Source organism: Coregonus lavaretus (genome assembly GCF_964263955.1).
Source record: "Coregonus lavaretus genome assembly, chromosome: 33".
Classification (NCBI taxonomy): Eukaryota; Metazoa; Chordata; class Actinopteri; order Salmoniformes; family Salmonidae; genus Coregonus; species Coregonus lavaretus.
Genome location: NC_140020.1, coordinates 5,540,200 through 5,558,099, shown reverse-complemented (window position 1 = coordinate 5,558,099; position 17,900 = coordinate 5,540,200). Strand labels below are relative to the sequence as shown.

The window sequence follows — 17,900 nt, the reverse complement described above, 5'->3', positions numbered from 1 at the left end:
AGAAAGGGGGCAAATACTTTTTCATAGCACTGTATTATATGACCTCACTAAATCCCAAATTACACCCTATTCCCTTTATACTGCACCATAGGGCTCTGGTCAAAAGCAGTGCACTATATAGGGAATAGGGTGCCATTTGGGATTCTACCTTATTACTCTTGCATGCAGATATGCAGTTACTGAAACATCCAGCATAAAGAAAATAAGGTACATGGTTAACTGCCTGCCTTCCAACCCCACCCCCTGAGATTCCACAATACAATGCTTTACCACAGAGTTGAAATGGCTCTTGGCAGTACAGAATAGCTTGTTCTTAAACACATCCAGCTGTAAATCTGTATAGCTCCTTTCTCTCACAACCCCATTTTCCCTTGATGCAAAACCATATGAAACAGATGTCTTCAATAACACAATGGCAGGGTCCCAAATGGCAACCTATTCTGTATAGTCCTATGGGCCCTGGTCAAAAGTAGTGCACTACATGGGGAATAGGGTGCCATTTGGGACACATCCAATAGTGTCTCTTTCCATCCAGTTTCAATGCCAATTCTTTCAATTCTATCTTTGTTTTTTGGAAATATCTGTTTGAAGCTGTGCCTACCTTTCCTGGGCGCCTATGGAATCCGTTCACAGCCTCTCTCTGCAACACCAAAACCACATGAACACTGCAATTATCATGACATTCTAGATGGTTATCTTCAGTGTCATAAAATCCATATTCCAGAGCTGCTTATCAGTGTCTTAGTTAGTGCTGTGTACTGTGTACTGTCCACACTTAGAAAAAAGGGTTCCAAAAGGGTTCTTCAGCTGTCCCCATAGTAGAACCCTTTTTGGTTCCAGGTAGAACCGTTTTTGGTTCCAGGTAGAACCTTTTGGGTTCCATGTAGAACCCACTGTACAAAGGGTTCTACATGGAACCCAAAAGGGTTCTACCTGGAACCCAAAAGGGTTCTACCTGGAACCAAAAAGGATTATTCAAAGGGTTCTCCTATGGGGACAGCCGAATAACCTTTTAAGATTCAAGATTGCAACTTTTTTTTCCTAAGACTGTACTGTGTACTTGTTTGTGGGTCAGGCCTTTCTGACGCATGGTTTGACTTTGGTTTGTTTTATTGACTATTATGAGACATGTTTAAGTCAATTAAACTGTTTTATAAATATAACATACATACGCACATACAGAAACACAGACCCCCCCCCCCCATCCCCTTCTCCCACACACACTTACATGGTCAGTACGAGGCCCTAGCGGGCCAGCCAGAGGGGCCTTGATCTCGAGGACTGAGGATGGAGGAACCAGAGGAAGACTCAGAGGTCTTCCATCCACCACTAGGATTCCAGGCCTGATATTCAAGTCTCCTCCTCCACCTCCTCCATGTGGCTTCGTCCCTCCAATAACCTGTTATAACCAAACAACAACCATTAAATAAATACCCATCAGATAAGGATCAATGTGCGAGGCAGTTAGACAGGCTTCCCTCCCCTTACAAACCTACGGAAATACAAAAACTATTACTGAAATAGGATAACATGTTTAAACAAGGAACAGAGCATCTGCATTCTATGAATTGTTCTTCTCATCAATGGGAAATGCATACATTATCATTATTTTGTCCAATAACTTTTCTTCTTGTTAGTGTGAGATTAACTTGTACTGTTGTACTGTACATCAACTACAGTACTCTGCTTGCATTTCACACCATTCAATCAAGATTGATCACTCACTCTATAGCTTTCGAACATCTCAATGGCAGTGTTTCCCAAAACATCTCCTCGGGTACCCCCAGCCATTCCACTTATTTGGTCTATGCCAGTACCCGCACATCTGAAAGGTCAACTAATTGTTAAACATTGGATTAGAGTATCAGGTGTGTTGGTACTGGAATAGACCAAATATGTGACATGGCTTGGGATTCTCAAAGAGAGGTTTGGGAAACACAGCGCATTGAGATGTTCAAAAGCGCTAGATTCAACATACGGTGTGGGATGCACGCGCTACTCAATAGAATTGAGAGTTGTAGAAAACTGACCTCTGAGTTGAGCGGTTCCTGCCCTGTGCTCATCTCTAGTTTCACAGCAGGCTCTCGCAGAGGAAGGTACTTCTCTAAATACTCCGGCAGCTTGATGTCGTTAAAGGAGGGGAGAGGAGGAAAGGAGGGGAACGGAGAAGCTGAGTCACTGACCACAGCAGCCTGGGCAGTGGGCCTGTTCCCCAGGTTAGGACTCTGGATGGTAGCATCCCCAGAGGAAGTGGGGGAAGGCTGGGGAACTGGTGGTGGAGGGCTGGGCTGTTGGGCCAATGCCTGGCTGAGCTCCCCAGAGAAAGTGGGGGTAGGCTGGGGTGGCTTAGTGACTGGTGAAGGGCTGGGCTGGAGGTGAGGGGCCTCGGTGGGCGACACCTCCCCACCCAGAGTGGAGTACGTCTGGGGTTGAACTCCGGGCCTCTTTCCCCGGGTGGAGGAGCTGATCAGGCTACTGAAGATACAGCTCCCCTCCAAGCGCGACATACGAGGTTTCACCACCTTCGCCTCCTCCTCTTTCTTCTCCCCCCCCTCGCCCTCTTCCTTCTTCTTCTTCACGCCCTCCTCCATGGTGGTCTTCTCCCTCTCCAAGAGGAGGCTGGAACGGCTGTCGAGGCTCTTGAGTAGGATGCTGCCCCTGTCCCGGTCTGTGATGCTGGCCCTGGCCGGCTTCAGCTCCCTTTTGACCTCGTTACTCTGGAGCTTAGCCAGAAGACTTGGGGTCGTCTCCATAGAAAACTCCCTCTTCCTCCTCAGGCCGAACTGGAACTCCTCAGGGTCAAATGTCTTCTCGAAGCGGTCCTCCCTGATGGCGGGCATTGCGAACGGTGGCTTGGGATGATGGTGGTGGTTCTTCCGCGGTGGCAACGAGAAAGGCACGCCAAGGCGTTTTATGTTCTCGATGAAGTCGTCGTCGTCCAGTTCTCCGGATGTGTCCAAGAGGTTGCTCTCGCTGACCGACAAGCTGAGCTTGGGTTCAAGGGGGCGGAGGAGCTTCGGCTTGGGGAAGCGATGGTCCACGTCTAGCCAGCTGGAGGGGGTGTCGCGTTGGAGGGGTATGCCACTGCCACCGCCCCCCAGTAAGGGGAGCTTATTCAGGGATGGATGTTGGGGAGAGACTGGGCTCTGTTTGGTGGTTTCAGTAGAAGAGGGTATCTTCAGAGCTTTGCCTGGACTGGGGAGAAAGGTTGATTTCTCATTGGTCGTCTCAGGTTGTGTTACCGGGCGGATCTTACCATTCACAACCGTTGGAGGATTTGTTACCACAATTCCTTGAATGTCATCAGCTGTCCTTTCTAACACAGTAGTAGTACTACTACTAGTAGATGACTTTTGTTCAAGTGCATCCCCTTTTCCCTCTGCTAGCTTTTGATTGGGCAACATCACTGTCTTTTCTCTGTTCTGACTCTGTGATTGGCTTGTCAGAGCGTTCCCCTGCTTCACATCCTCTGACTTTTTCACCTCTGAGGCTATAGTCTTTACAGTGGAGTTCTCCTTTCCAACATCCAGCCCTGGTTCCATCACTGGGGCCAGAGTTTCTTTCTCCCCCTGACCCTTTTTCTGTCCTGGGGCTTTGGTCTCTGAAGGATTTTGAGTAGTATCTACTACTGTAGGTTTTGAGGCCTTGCTTTCTGTTTTTACTGTGGTGTCCTTCTCTGCTACTTTCCCAACATCTAGCCCTGGCCCCTCACTGCTCTTCGGCTTTGACCCAGGGAGATGCCCCTTCACTGGGGCCAGAGGTTCTTTCTCCACCTGACACTTTGTCTGTCCTGGGGCTTTGGTCTCCAAAGGATTCTGAGTAGTATCTACCGCTGTAGGTTTTGAGGCCTTGCTTTCTGTGTCCTTCTCTGCTACTGGCACTGTAGTGCTAGGCATTGAGGGTGTGGGTTCTGGGGTAGGGCTCACTCCGTGTGTCGGTGTGTCGTGGCTAGGTTTATCTGTCTTTGCCTCAGATGACATTACAGACTGTGTCTGCTTTGAGGCCTTGGTTTGCTGCTTTTCTAATATAGGTTCCTGATGGTAAGATTTTGTTTTCTGCTCAGGCACATGTGTAGACGACCCTTCCTTAGGAGGGTCGGTTTCACATTTATCACTGTCTTTTCCCTTCGCTGTCTCATCAATCTGAGTGACAACACCACCGGCAGTTTTATCTGACTGAGAAGACTGTGTAGGAGTCAGTGAGGCTGGAGGTTTAATAGGAGCTACATAGGGTGGGACAGTTGGATCTGTTTGTTTCAACACTGATTTGGATGTGTCTGGCTCTGTAATGAGCTTGGGGTTCTCTTTGCTCTTAGCCTTGCTAGCGGCTGTCTCCGGGGTGTCTTGTCTACTGCCTGAAGGCACATTCTTCTCTGGCTTTTTATCTGTATTTTTATTAGGCTGCTTTACCATTTCCACCACTTTCTTTTCAGGCTGCTTTGGTCTGTTGTCTACTTTATTGTGTGGGACAGGTGAGCCGTGCTCCACAGGAGAGGGGTCTTGAACAAGAGTCTGTTTTTTCTCAGGCAAATGTGAAGGCAGGGATGTTTTGCTGTTGTCCTTGGAAACATTTTGATTTGTCTTAACCGTAGAGGTCTCCCCAGAGATTGCCTCCTCTGCCTTCTCTCCCTTAGAACTCTGTGAGGGTAGAATGTCTACAGTTTTATCATTGGGCTCCTTTCTTACACTGATAGGATCAGAGGTAGCCATTTTATTGTCTTTGTTGACGTTTGGAGGTGTGGGTGATTGCGTCTTTTCCTTTAACGGTTTGTTAGAATTTTGCTTTTCATCTGACAATGACTCTATCTGCTTGTCTGAGGATGCTGGCTTTTTACTGACTGCTTGCTGGCTGGTTTCTCTAACTGACTCTTTTTTAACATCTGATGTTACGTCTACAGATTGTGGCGATGTAACTGTCTTAACGTCCTGCTCAGCGGCCATTTTCTTTGTGGTACCTGCCTCTTCCTGTTTGCTGATGACCACTACCTGCTCAGTGTTTGTCACTTCCTGTTTGATGTCACAGCTCAGGTTCAGGTGATTGGCTGACTCCGCTCCTTTGCTTTTCCGTCTCTTGGACTTGGAGTTTTGTCTGCTGTTGGCTTTGGGTTGTGGGCTGACCTCATTGGTTGAGTCCACATGAGGGGTCAGTTGGCTTGAGTCTGAGCCACTCCCCCCTTTAGCTGAAGTATTTAGGTCAATATTGGTAGGTCTCTTTGGTAGCTCCACTGTTTCAGTAGCCTCTTTGTCCTTTGTTTTGGAGTCTGTCTGATCTTCTTTAGGAACTGGTATGACGGCTACTGTGGTGGTATCTGGCTCCGCTGGTTTCAATGTTATCTCTGCCTTCAGGGTGGTCCGAGTAGGAGTCTTCTCCCCGCTGGCCAGTTTTCCCTGAATGTCCTGTTTTGTTGTCTTTGACACAGCAGAAGCGGGGGAAGCTGTAGAATTTTGGGGCATTCCTGCAATACTAGAGGACTTTTGGGGAACCATTGCTTTATCATCTATCTTCTGAGCCTCTGCAAAGTTCCACGCCCGCTCCCGTACCGTTTTTAATTTCTCCTGAACAGGGGGGGCCGAGTTGGACCTGGCATTGCCACGTTCCACCGATTTCGCCCGCTGATCTGGTAACCCGAGCTCTCTGTTTACATCTCTTTTTAGCTGCTCTGTGACTTTCCTGGTGGGAGAAACATCTGCGCTCCTGGGGTAAGTCTTACTGGGACTGGCAACCCCCATCGCTCTCCCCTCGAAAAGGCTAATCCTATCTGTGATCCGCCCAATAGGCTGAGGAGTCTTGGATTCCTCGTCCACTTTCTTTAGATCAGGTGGTCTGTGACCAATGAAAACAAAGAAGCATGTTTTCTGTCTCAGTTTGAAAAAAAAACATGATATTCAATTTATCTAGCTGTAAATACATTATATTTGTTGTGTTTTGAAAATACTTTATCAGCTAAGTGGAGATAGGGGTTGAAATGTCAACAAATGTAGGAAATATTTTTATGCACTACAGGTACAATAACATTATTTCACATTTTCACTATAAACAGATATATTTTTAAGTATTTAAATAACATATCTGAATCCTAAACTGCATAGTCAGGAAGTAGGTTATCCAACAATACAGCAATCTAGTAGTCAGGTAAACACCACTCACCTCTTTGTCACCTTTGGTTCCACCTTGCCCTTTCCCTTAGCTGTATCATTACCCTCCGTGACCTTTCCTGTAGCCATTCCTCCTTTCTTAACGCTCATGGCTACGAGTCCTCCATCTCCCTCCGGACTCAGTGGCTGCTCTGAGTTCACCATCACTTTCTTCGCAAAAAACTTCACCTCGCTGTGTGACACCTTCATGCTCCGGCGTTTGGACTCGGCGCTCTCCGTGCGCCTCTCCACCCGGCATGGGCTAGTGTCGTCAAGCACGTCTACATCCATGTCCCCTTCCCCGTCCACCACGGCCACCAGGGTGGCATGTACTGGTGCATCTAGGTCCTCCTGGGCTTCCTCTCTCTCCTTCCCTCTGCGTGTTTTTGTTGGAATGCCACTAAAGGTGGTTGACTCCTGTTTACCTGCCTCAGGTAAAATCACTGAGGCATGTTTGTCTTTAGAAGAGGAGGGGGTGGAGTTTCCAGGTTTAGGTGTGTTATATTCTGATGATGTAGGAGAGTTCTCGGCTCCAGGCTTGGGTTTGGTGGGCGTATTCTCCTGAGAACTGGCTCCTCCTCCGTCTCCGGAGGAGCTCTTCCTGGACCGCCTCCTGCCTGAGTTCTTACGGCCCATTGTGTCTGTGTCTCTGTCTGACTCCTCCTCACCAGAGAGCTCAGGGATGGTTTGTGAGCTTGTCTGTGTCTCTGTGTGCGACTTCAGTGACACTCCCACCAGGGCACTGTAACTGCTATGACCTTTGACCCCTATAGCTTTGAGACAAGTCCTTTTGCGCTCCTCGGTCCTCTCCTTTGTATTGGTGTTCTCTGATGACAAATCAACACTCTTGGATGATTTTGCTCTAGAAACCACCTGGATGCTTTTCTTCACCCTGGTGGTGGTGATGGCGTGGAGCACTTCCTGCTTTGTGTGGGTGTCCGTTCCGTTCTGGCTCAGGCTGAGACTCGTCTCCTCCAGGTACACATGCAGCCTCTTGCCTGCCTGGACTTCGGCTCGGGGCAGGGCATGTGTGTGTGTGTGAGCCTGGGTGTGTTCCTGTCGGTCAGAGTCCTCCCAGGCCACCCCCTCTTCAAGGGCAGATGAAAGCACACGTGTCAGATGGCTGGCATTCCTCTCCGGGGCAGGATTCCCCCTCGCTCCACTGCGCCTTCCCCCCTCCTCCTCCCTCTCCTCTCCCTGCGAGGCAATCCACCACTTTTCCTCCTCCCTAGGACCTCCTCCTTCTCCTCCTCCTCCCCACTCGCTGTGGCTGCTGGCTGCAGAGAGGGGGCTGTCTCTGTGGGTAGACGCTCTGGCGTCCGCTGCGTTCGCCTCCTCAAAATCCCTGGAGAGATGCCGCTGGGCAGGCTGGGAATTCTGTCCCTCTTTCTGCTGCCCTTCTTCTCCCCTCACAGGCTCCTCCTGGGCCCCCTCTCCTTCTGGCCTGGGGCTCTGGTCATCCGTCGGGGACTGAGAGGCATCGTCAATGGGACTCCTGGGGCTCCCTCTTTCTTTCCAGGGGGAGAACCAGCTCCCGATCCGGCCCAAGACACCAGTACTGGGCTCCTCTGGGTTCTGAGACTGTAGTAGTAGAGGCAGACAGAGAACATTAGACAGGTCTTTTCAGTACCAGTACATACTCCCCGACTGCCAGTGCCAATACACATGCATACGCTGCACATGCATAAGCATAAGTGGTAACACTTTACTTAAAATCTGCAGGTATAATGCATTATAACTTGTTGTAAGCATGTATGAGCCTTTACAATGCCTTGTTATGAGGCTATGTTTTGTCCCTCTCTACTGTATGTAGGAGATTTTCAACTGACTCAAATAGGCTGTTATTTAGTCAGGATGATTATAATAGGATAAAAAGACAGGAAGAGGCTAATTTGTGCCTATAGTCTTAAAATGGATTAGAACATCATCATAATGCATTATACCTACAGGCTTTAAGTAAGTGTTTCTGCTTACAGTGTAGGTACCTACGGGCTTTAAGTAAGTGTTACAGCATACAGTGTAAGTTACGTACGTATGGCACAGTCAATATTGCAGATAGGCGAAAGGAAGGAAGGGTCAGAGAGAGTCCAAGGGTTATTTGCTTTGTCAATGTCAGGTTTTGTGCAGCTCTCAACATAATGAAAGCATGCAATAGTAGTACTAATAATACCTTTGTTATAGGAGCTCAACTCACCCAAGAGCCAAGTACCATATCATTCAGAGTCTTTATGCCGCTTGTGAACATGTTTTAGGCTTTAAAACATTTAAACCTATAGACCATAAAACAGAAATGTAATATATAATCATCCTAATAATACATCATATTTAGTTCTGTTGCAAATGAACATGCACCTATGCAAATAATTCATATTTAAGAGCATTTCCAAAAAGTAAAATAAATAGTAATAGTGTAACGTGGGGTCATTCTCACAGAAACCACTTTATGTCACCAATATTTTTCCCAACACTTTCCATTGCTGCCACTACTCTTTTCAACTACAATTTTTATTTGTTTCATCAAAAAAATTTAAGTCACTAACAAAACGATTCTGAGGTAAGTTGATCTAATATTTCGTCATTTAGAAAAAGTTATATATACAGTACCAGTCAAAAGTTTGGACACACCTACTCATTCCTGGGTTTTTCTTGATTTTTACTATTTTCTACATTGTAGAATAATAGTGAAGACATCAAAACTATGAAATAACACATATGGAATCATGTAGTAACCAGAAAAGTGTTAAACAAATCAAAATATATGTTATATTTGAGATTCTTCAAAGTAGCCACCCTTTGCCTTGATGACAGCTTTATACACTCTTGGCAGAATATGGCCCTATTTGGTAAAAGACCAAGTCCATATTATGCAGCTCAAATAAGCAAAGAGAAACGACAGTCCATCATTACTTTAAGACATGAAGGTCAGGTCAAAATAAAGAAAAACCCTTGAATGAGTAGGTGTCCAAACTTTTGACTGGTACTGTATATAGTCTAATCGTATTACATCTATAAACGTTTTATGTACATACCATTAAGCTTACTGCAAGCTCTACGCCGACGCAAGATTCGGAGTGTTGCAATTAAATTGGTATTCACAAAAGGGGCAGCTCCTTGTAATACGCTCTGGCATTCAACATACTTTTTTACTGACTGAACATTTTGACACTCTGTATCATTCCTTCTGCAGCCCTGGGGGCAGTGTCACTTGGTTCCTTGATCTGATCTATGGGCCATATATAGGCTATTCATCAAAGTAGCCTATTTTGCATTGATAAGTAAATATAATCTCAGCCACTGTTCAAACAGTAAACCAAACAACAAGAATCCACCCAAAAAGGTGTTTTGTTTAAAAGTAATAACTAGTGATTACAGACTATTGTGAAATGGTAGAACCTGCTGTAGCCAACTAGCTAGCCATGTTCTTTTTTACTCTGTGACCAAAACATGATGACGTTTTTGCTGATATGGGAATGAATACACAAGCAGCATTTCAAACTGGGATAATTACATTGGCAAGTATAAGAATATTCGCTAAATTATAAATCTAATTATTTATCGTGGAAATGTGGGAAGCTAAAAAGGCTAGCTAACTAGCAAAGTTTTTAGCCAGGCTAAAGATAGCTGCTACTAGCAAGGGAAGACGACTCTTCCTTGTTTTCACAAAATGAAAAGACAAAAATAAAAAACTTTGCTATCGCCCCCCTGTGAATGGCCGTGGGACTGGCGAGGATATCATGTTACCAAAAGGTGTCCGCTAATCCAAAAATCCCACTCCACCTACGTGTATGCACGGAAGTAGATCAACGGAGTAACGCTTGTAGTAACCAGTAGGGAAGCCTTAATATAAATAATCCACTTTTTTAGAAAGACAAATTGCAATCAGTTTTGAATAAAGCAATAAAATTGAAGGTGAGTGTGTTGGGGGCAACTGGTCCCCCCTCCAATGAGGCAACTGGCCCCCCGGCAATCAAATCAAATCAAATTGTATTTGTCACATGCGCCGAATGCAACCTTGCCGTGAAATGCTTACTTACAAGCCCTTAACCAACAATGTAGTTCAAGAAAGAGTTTTACTAAATAAACGAAAGTAAAATAAAATAACAATAACGAGGCTATATACAAGGGGTACCAGTACTGAGTGAATTTGCAGGGGTACAGGTTAGTCGAGGTAATTTGTACATGTGGGTAGGGGTAAAGTGACTATGCATAGATAATAAACAGCGAGTAGCAGCAGTGTAAAAACAAAGGGAGAGGGGAGTGTCAACGTAAATAGTCCGGGTGGCCATTTGATTAATTGTGCAGCAGTCTTATGACTTGGGGGTAGAAGCTGTTCAAGAGCCTTTTGGTCCTATGCTTGGCGCTCCGGTACCGCTTGCCGTGCGGTAGCAGAGAGAACAGACTATGACTTAGGTGACTGGAATCTTTGACAATTTTTTGGGCGAGCTTTTTTGACAATTTTTTGACACCGCCTAGAATAGTGATGTACTGGGCCGTACACACTACCCTCTGTTGCGCCTTACGGTCAGATGCCGAGCAGTTGCCATACCAGGCGGTGATGCAACCTGTCAGGATGCTCTCGATGGTGCAGCTGTATAACTTTTTGAGGATCTGGGGACCCATGCCAAATCTGGGGGAAAAGGTGTTGTCGTGCCCTCTTCACGACTGTATTGATGTGTTTGGACCATGATAGTTTGTTGGTGAAGTGGACACCAAGGAACTTGAAACTCTCGACCCGCTCCACTACAGCCCAGTCGATGTTAATGGGGGCCTGTTCGGCCCACCTTTTCCTGTAGTCCACAATCAGCTCCTTTGTCATACTCACATTGAGGGAGAGGTTGTTGTCCTGGCACCACACTGCCAGGTCTCTGACCTCCTCCCTATAGGCTGTCTCACTGCTGTCGGTGATCAGGCCTACCACTGTTGTATCATCAGGAAACTTAATTATGGTGTTGGAGTCGTGTTTGGCCACGCAGTCGTGGGTGAACAGGGAGTACAGGAGGGGACTAAGCACGCACCCCTGAGGGGCCCCCGTGTTGAGGATCAGCGTGGCAGATGTGTTGTTGCCTACCCTTACCACCTGCGGGCAGCCCGTCAGGAAGTCCAAGATCCAGTTGCAGAGGGAGGTGTTTAGTCCCAGGGTCCTTAGCTTAGTGATGAGCTTTGTGGGGACTATGGTGTTGAACGCTGAGCTGTAGTCAATGAACAGCATTCTCACATAGGTGTTCCTTTTGTCCAGGTGGGAAAAGGCAGTGTGGAGTGCGATTGAGATTGCATCATCTGTGGATCTGTTGGGGTGGTATGTGAATTGGAGTGGGTCTAGGGTTTCTGGGATGATGGTGTTGATGTGAGCCATGACCAGCCTTTCTTAGCACTTCATTGCTACCGACGTGAGTGCTATGGTGCGGTAATCATTTAGGCAGGCTACCTTTGCTTCCTTGGGCACAGGGACTATGGTGGTCTGCTTGAAACATGTAGGTATTACAGACTCGGTCAGGGAGATGTTGAAAATGTCAGTGAAGACACCTGCCAGTTGGTCCGCGGCTTTGTGAATGTTGACCTGTTTAAAGTTCTTGCTCACATCGGCTACCGAAAGCGTGATCACACAGTCGTCCGGAACAGCTGGTGCTCTCATGCATGCTTCAGTGTTGCTTGCCTCGAAATGAGCATAAAAAGCATTTAGCTCGTCTGGTAGGCTTGCGTCACTGGGCAGCTCGCGGCTGGGTTTCCCTTTGTAGTCTGTAATAATTTTCAAGCCCTGCCACATCCGACGAGCATCAGAGCCGGTGTAGTAGGATTAAATCTTAATCCTGTATTGACACATTGCCTGTTTGATGGTTCGTCTGAGGGCATAGTGGGATTTCTCATAAGCGTCCGGATTAGTGTCCCGCTCCTTGAAAGCGGCAGCTCTAGCCTTTAGCTCAATGCGGATGTTGCCTGTAATCCATGATTTCTGGTTGGGATATGTACGTACGGTCACTGACGACGTCGTCGATGCACTTATTGATGAAGCCAGTGACTGAGGTGGTATACTCCTCAATGCCATTGGATGAATCCCGGAACATTTTCCAGTCTGTGCTAACAAAACAGTCCTGTAGCGTAGCATCCGCGTCATCTGACCATTTTTGTATTGAGCGAGTCACTGGTACTTCCTGCTTTAGTTTTTGCTTGTAAGCAGGAATCAGGAGGATAGAATTATGGTCAGATTTGCCAAATGGAGGGTGAGGGAGAGCTTTGTATGCGTCTCTGTGTGTGTAGTAAAGGTGGTCTAGAGTTTTTTTTTCCTCTGGTTGCACATGTGACATGCTGGTAGAAATTAGGTAAAACGGATATAAGTTTCCCTGCATTAAAGTCCCCGGCCACTAGGAGCGCAGCTTCTGGATGAGCATTTTCTTGTTTGCTTATGGCCTTATACAGCTTGTTGAGTGCCCCCCCCCCCCCCCCCCCCACGTAGCTTCTCTGTCCTGCCGATGCACTGAAAACCCAGCCAGCTCTATGTTATCCACGTCGTCGTTCAGCCACGACTCTGTATGTATTACAGTTTTTAATGTCCCATTAGTTGGATAGTCTTAATCGTAGATCATCAATTTTATTTTCCAATGATTGCACATTGGCCAATAGATCGGATGGTAGTGGAGGTTTACTCACTCGCCTCCGAATTCTCAGAAGGCACTCCGACCTCCGCCCCCCTTTTCTCTGTCTTTTCTACAGGCAAATGACAGGTATTTGGGCATGGTCTTGAGAAAGCAGTATATCCTTCGCGTCGTACTCATTAAAGAAATCATCTTCATCCAGTTCGAGGTGAGTAATCGCTGTTCTGATGTCCAGAAGCTCTTTTCGTTCATAAGTGACGGTAGCAGCAAGATTATGTACAAAATAAGTTACGAAATAAGTTACAAACAATGCGAAAAAAACTAACAAAATAGCACAGTTGGTTAGGAGCCCGTAAAACGGCAGCCATCCCCTCTGGCGCCATTCTCAATCCAATGCAAGTCTATGGTACCTAAATTAGCATTTGACAAATCATGTCCAAATCATGTCCAAATCTATAAGTAACTTCATTGAGTTACACAGTCATTTTTTTAATACTTTAGAATGATTTGGAGCTAAAAAGAAGAGAGAGGCCTTACGTCAATACCTCATCATAGTGAAGATATTAATAGTGAGATGTGCAATGCCATTTTGTTTCAATATTTTATTAATTGTATTAAAATAAGATACCTAGACTTAAGGTTTTAATTATTCCAAAATATCAAAATAAATGTATAAAATAGATTTTAACACACTACCCTTGTACTTGGGAAAACTGCCCTTTTCTAAAAACAAAATGTCATTAAATAACCAAAAAAGTGTAAACTGTAGCCACTTATTCCTCTTCATAGTTCACGTTACCCTATATATGAAAATGTATATATTTTTAAATCTAAATATAAGTACATTATAGAAATAAGACCTCCAACTTGTTCAACTGCTTCCATACCCCAGTGACAGAGAAGTCTAAAGAACCTCTTACCTTAAATTAGAGGAAAACTTTTCGCCCACTCCAATATTTGAAACCCCAAATGAACAGCTGTCAAGTACAGAATAAGACAGTCTCACAATATAGTCAGTATGCTAATAGTCTTTCTCTCGTTTTCTTTGTAAAAGTATTTTCCATGTCTGACAACAGAACAAGCAGAAGACGGTTTGAAAGTGGAATAGCATATATGTGCGCAGGCTGAGTTTCCGTTTGATAATTATTTATGTGGGGAACAGCGCGCATACGCAGCCTAGTGGTAAAATATCAGGCAAAAGTTTCCCTCTGGAACTTGTAGGCTTGCCTGCTTCTTTCTTGAATAGTCTGGTTTCAAAAAGTGTGCCACTGTTGGCGGGCTGCTCAAGTCAGTCTTTCCAGAAGCAGTTGAGGACTGTAGTTAACCCTTCAAATAACTGTCTGCGTTTGTTTGTCTATTTCTTAATAGAATGACCATAGCCACCAGGCAAATTAACAAATATTTACATATAGCCTATTTATTTCCACTTAATGAAATTACTTATGCACTTACATTTGAGATATTAGGCCTAAAGTACGATAGGATTGTTGTGGATGTCATTGTCATTATCCTAGTTGGCAATATGAGTGTTTTTATCATTGAAATAGACTAATCATAGGCTGGGTATTGCCTACCTGTATTAAGAATAGAATAATATGATAGAATAAAATAGAATAGAATTCAGGCATAGGCCTAACTAAACGTTTATAGAACAGACCATTTATATATCACCCAGAAATATAACCCAAGTCACACAGACACATTCCCTAGGCTGTTTATCAAGTATTCACATAAAATACAGTGAGTGCCCTTTGTAAAAGCCTTGGCGCGCAACAGATAAACTGATCTTGAAACAGCCGATTAAAATGTCAGTGTGGCATTCCTTTCTTTTTCACCTCATTTAACACGCCCAGTTCATCTGTTAGACAAATCCCTAAGTTCAGCCAAGCCGCCTGCCATACATTAATTATAGTCAAAGAAGCTTGTTAGAGAGAGACAGAGTACTTACCATGATAATGCCTCTGTTATTATATCCGTTCCAAATCTCCCAGGAATCGGTCAAATGGAACTTGTCGGGGCGACTTTGAGCAAGGAGCCCGCTAAAATAACACTCTCACTCGCCACGGTGAGGGGAACCTATTTCTGCAGCACCAGGAATTTTTCCTACAAACTAATACCGAAAACAAATAATTATATGAGTCCAAATGTCCTTGTCAAGAGTTGAGAGGCAACATTTGAATTAAACCAAAACCACTGCATTATCCATGTCGTTTGAGTGGCTTTCTGAGAGGAGGACTGAGGCTACATGTGGAATCTGCCCAGCCCAGGTAACACACCCAAGGGAGAAAGACTGGTGACAGCAGGTATGGCAGTATGTTGTGCAACACTTTTAGTCCAACACAAAAGAAAAGCACTCTCAGAGACACAAACACGAGACACACACACTCACGCACCCACACACACACACAAACACACTCCCACGCACGCGCGCGCACACACACACACTCACAAACACGCACGCACATGCACACACACGCACGCACGTACGCACACACACACACTGTTGATACCTCCCTCCCCCCTAAACTGATAAATTATTCATCTATTGCAGTTGAAACCTGCCTCTCCAAACCCATTAAACATTTAAACTCTGTTTTGAATCAACTTTCTTATACCAACGCTTGTGGGAACCGAACATAGACCCATTACATAAGCAATTCATGTATGAAAAATGTATGCACTCACTAACTGTAAGTCGCTCTGGATAAGAGCGTCTGCTAAATGACTTAAATGTAAATGTAAATGCAATAGTTCATTATAAAATACCTGTAGACACTCACCAGAAAAACTGCCCACTGAGCACACACTGGTTGAATCAACGTTGTTTCCAACCAACATGGAATAGACGTTGAATTGACGTCTGTGCCCAGTGAGTGGTTATTTACAGGATTAAGGTAAATATTTATACTAGAGATGGATAGATGCTGTAGGATACTATTTGTGATATTTACTGACTACACTGTGTGACCTAGAATGTGAGGATTAGACGAAATAACAAGAGAGTTTGCATCCAAAATGGCCCCTTATTCCATATATAGTGCACTACTTTTGACCAGGGCATGTACAACTCTGGTCAAAAGTAGTGCACTATGAAGGGAATATGGTGTAATTTGGGACACAAAGAACTGACAATGCAAATATATATATATATATATATCTATATATACAGTGGGGAGAACAAGTATTTGATACACTGCCGATTTAGCAGGTTTTCCTACTTACAAAGCATGTAGAGGTCTGTAATTTTTATCATAGGTACACTTCAACTGTGAGAGACGGAATCTAAAACAGAAATCCAGAAAATCACATTGTATGATTTTTAAGTAATTAATTTGCATTTTATTGCATGACATAAGTATTTGATACATCAGAAAAGCAGAACTTAATATTTGGTACAGAAACCTTTGTTTGCAATTACAGAGATCATACGTTTCCTGTAGGTCTTGACGAGGTTTGCACACACTACAGTAGGGATTTTGGCCCACTCCTCCATACAGACCTTCTCCAGATCCTTCAGGTTTCGGGGCTGTCGCTGGGCAATACGGACTTTCAGCTCCCTCCAAAGATTTTCTATTGGGTTCAGGTCTGGAGACTGGCTAGGCCACTCCAGGACCTTGAGATGCTTCTTACGGAGCCACTCCTTAGTTGCCCTGGCTGTGTGTTTCGGGTCGTTGTCATGCTGGAAGACCCAGCCACGACCCATCTTCAATGCTCTTACTGAGGGAAGGAGGTTGTTGGCCAAGATCTCGCGATACATGGCCCAATCCATCCTCCCCTCAATACGGTGCAGTCGTCCTGTCCCCTTTGCAGAAAAGCATCCCCAAAGAATGATGTTTCCACCTCCATGCTTCACGGTTGGGATGGTGTTCTTGGGGTTGTACTCATCCTTCTTCTTCCTCCAAACACGGCGAGTGGAGTTTAGACCAAAAAGCTCTATTTTTGTCTCATCAGACCAAATGACCTTCTCCCATTCCTCCTCTGGATCATTCAGATGGTCATTGGCAAACTTCAGACGGGCCTGGACATGCGCTGGCTTGAGCAGGGGGACCTTGCGTGCGCTGCAGGATTTTAATCCATGACGGCGTAGTGTGTTACTAATGGTTTTCTTTGAGACTGTGTTCCCAGCTCTCTTCAGGTCATTGACCAGGTCCTGCCGTGTAGTTCTGGGCTGATCCCTCACCTTCCTCATGATCATTGATGCCCCACGAGGTGAGATCTTGCATGGAATGGAGCCCCAGACCGAAGGTGATTGACCGTCATCTTGAACTTCTTCCATTTTCTAATAATTGCGCCAAAAGTTGTTGCCTTCTCACCAAGCTGCTTGCCTATTGTCCTGTAGCCCATCCCAGCCTTGTGCAGGTCTACAATCTTATCCCTGATGTCCTTACACAGCTCTCTGGTCTTGGCCATTGTGGAGAGGTTGGAGTCTGTTTGATTGAGTGTGTGGACAGGTGTCTTTTATACAGGTAACGAGTTCAAACAGGTGCAGTTAATACAGGTAATGAGTGGAGAACAGGTGGGCTTCTTAAAGAAAAACCTACAGGTCTGTGAGAGCCGGAATTCTTACTGGTTGGTAGGTGATCAAATACTTATGTCATGCAATAAAATGCAAATTAATTACTTAAAAATCATACAATGTGATTTTCTGGATTTTTGTTTTAGATTCTGTCTCTCACAGTTGGAGTGTACCTGTGATAAAAAATTACAGACCTCTACATGCTTTGTAAGTAGGAAAACCTGCAAAATCGGCAGTGTATCAAATACTTGTTCTCCCCACTGTATATATATATATATATATATATATATATATTAGGAAGGTGTCCTTAACATTTTGTACATTCAGTGTACAGGGTCAGTTCCAATACCATATTTACATTGTGCAGGGATACTGGAGTGATAGAGGTAGATATGTATAGGGCAGGACGGCTCATAATAATGGCTGGAATGGAGTCAATGGAATGGTATCAAACATGTGTTTTCCATGTGGTTGATACCATTCCATTGACTCCATTCCAGCTATTACTATGAGCCGTCCTCCCCTCAGCAGCCTCCACTGGTATAGAGGTAAGGTGATATATGATAAACAGTGTAGTAGCAGTGTATATGATGATTGTGTGTGTGTGTAGAGTCAGTATAAATGTGTGTGCATGTTATGTGTGTATGTGTGTATGTGTGT

At 45.0% G+C, this 17,900-nt stretch overlaps 1 protein-coding gene across 1 annotated transcript in view; it reads right to left on the bottom strand.

Moving 5' to 3' along the window:
- The window catches only part of LOC311108615 (uncharacterized protein), a 47,622-nt gene extending 32,620 nt beyond the window's left edge, over positions 1–15,002 (bottom strand). The window contains exons 1-5 of the mRNA XM_084151281.1: positions 14,673–15,002; positions 6,148–7,715; positions 2,031–5,823; positions 1,229–1,399; positions 602–640 (exon numbers count right to left, since the gene is read on the bottom strand). Of these exons, the coding sequence (XP_084007407.1) occupies positions 602–640; positions 1,229–1,399; positions 2,031–5,823; positions 6,148–7,715; positions 14,673–14,675 (5,574 nt within the window). The 5' untranslated portion in view covers positions 14,676–15,002. The remainder of the gene's footprint in view (positions 1–601; positions 641–1,228; positions 1,400–2,030; positions 5,824–6,147; positions 7,716–14,672) is intronic.
- Between the last annotated feature and the right edge of the window lie 2,898 nt (positions 15,003–17,900).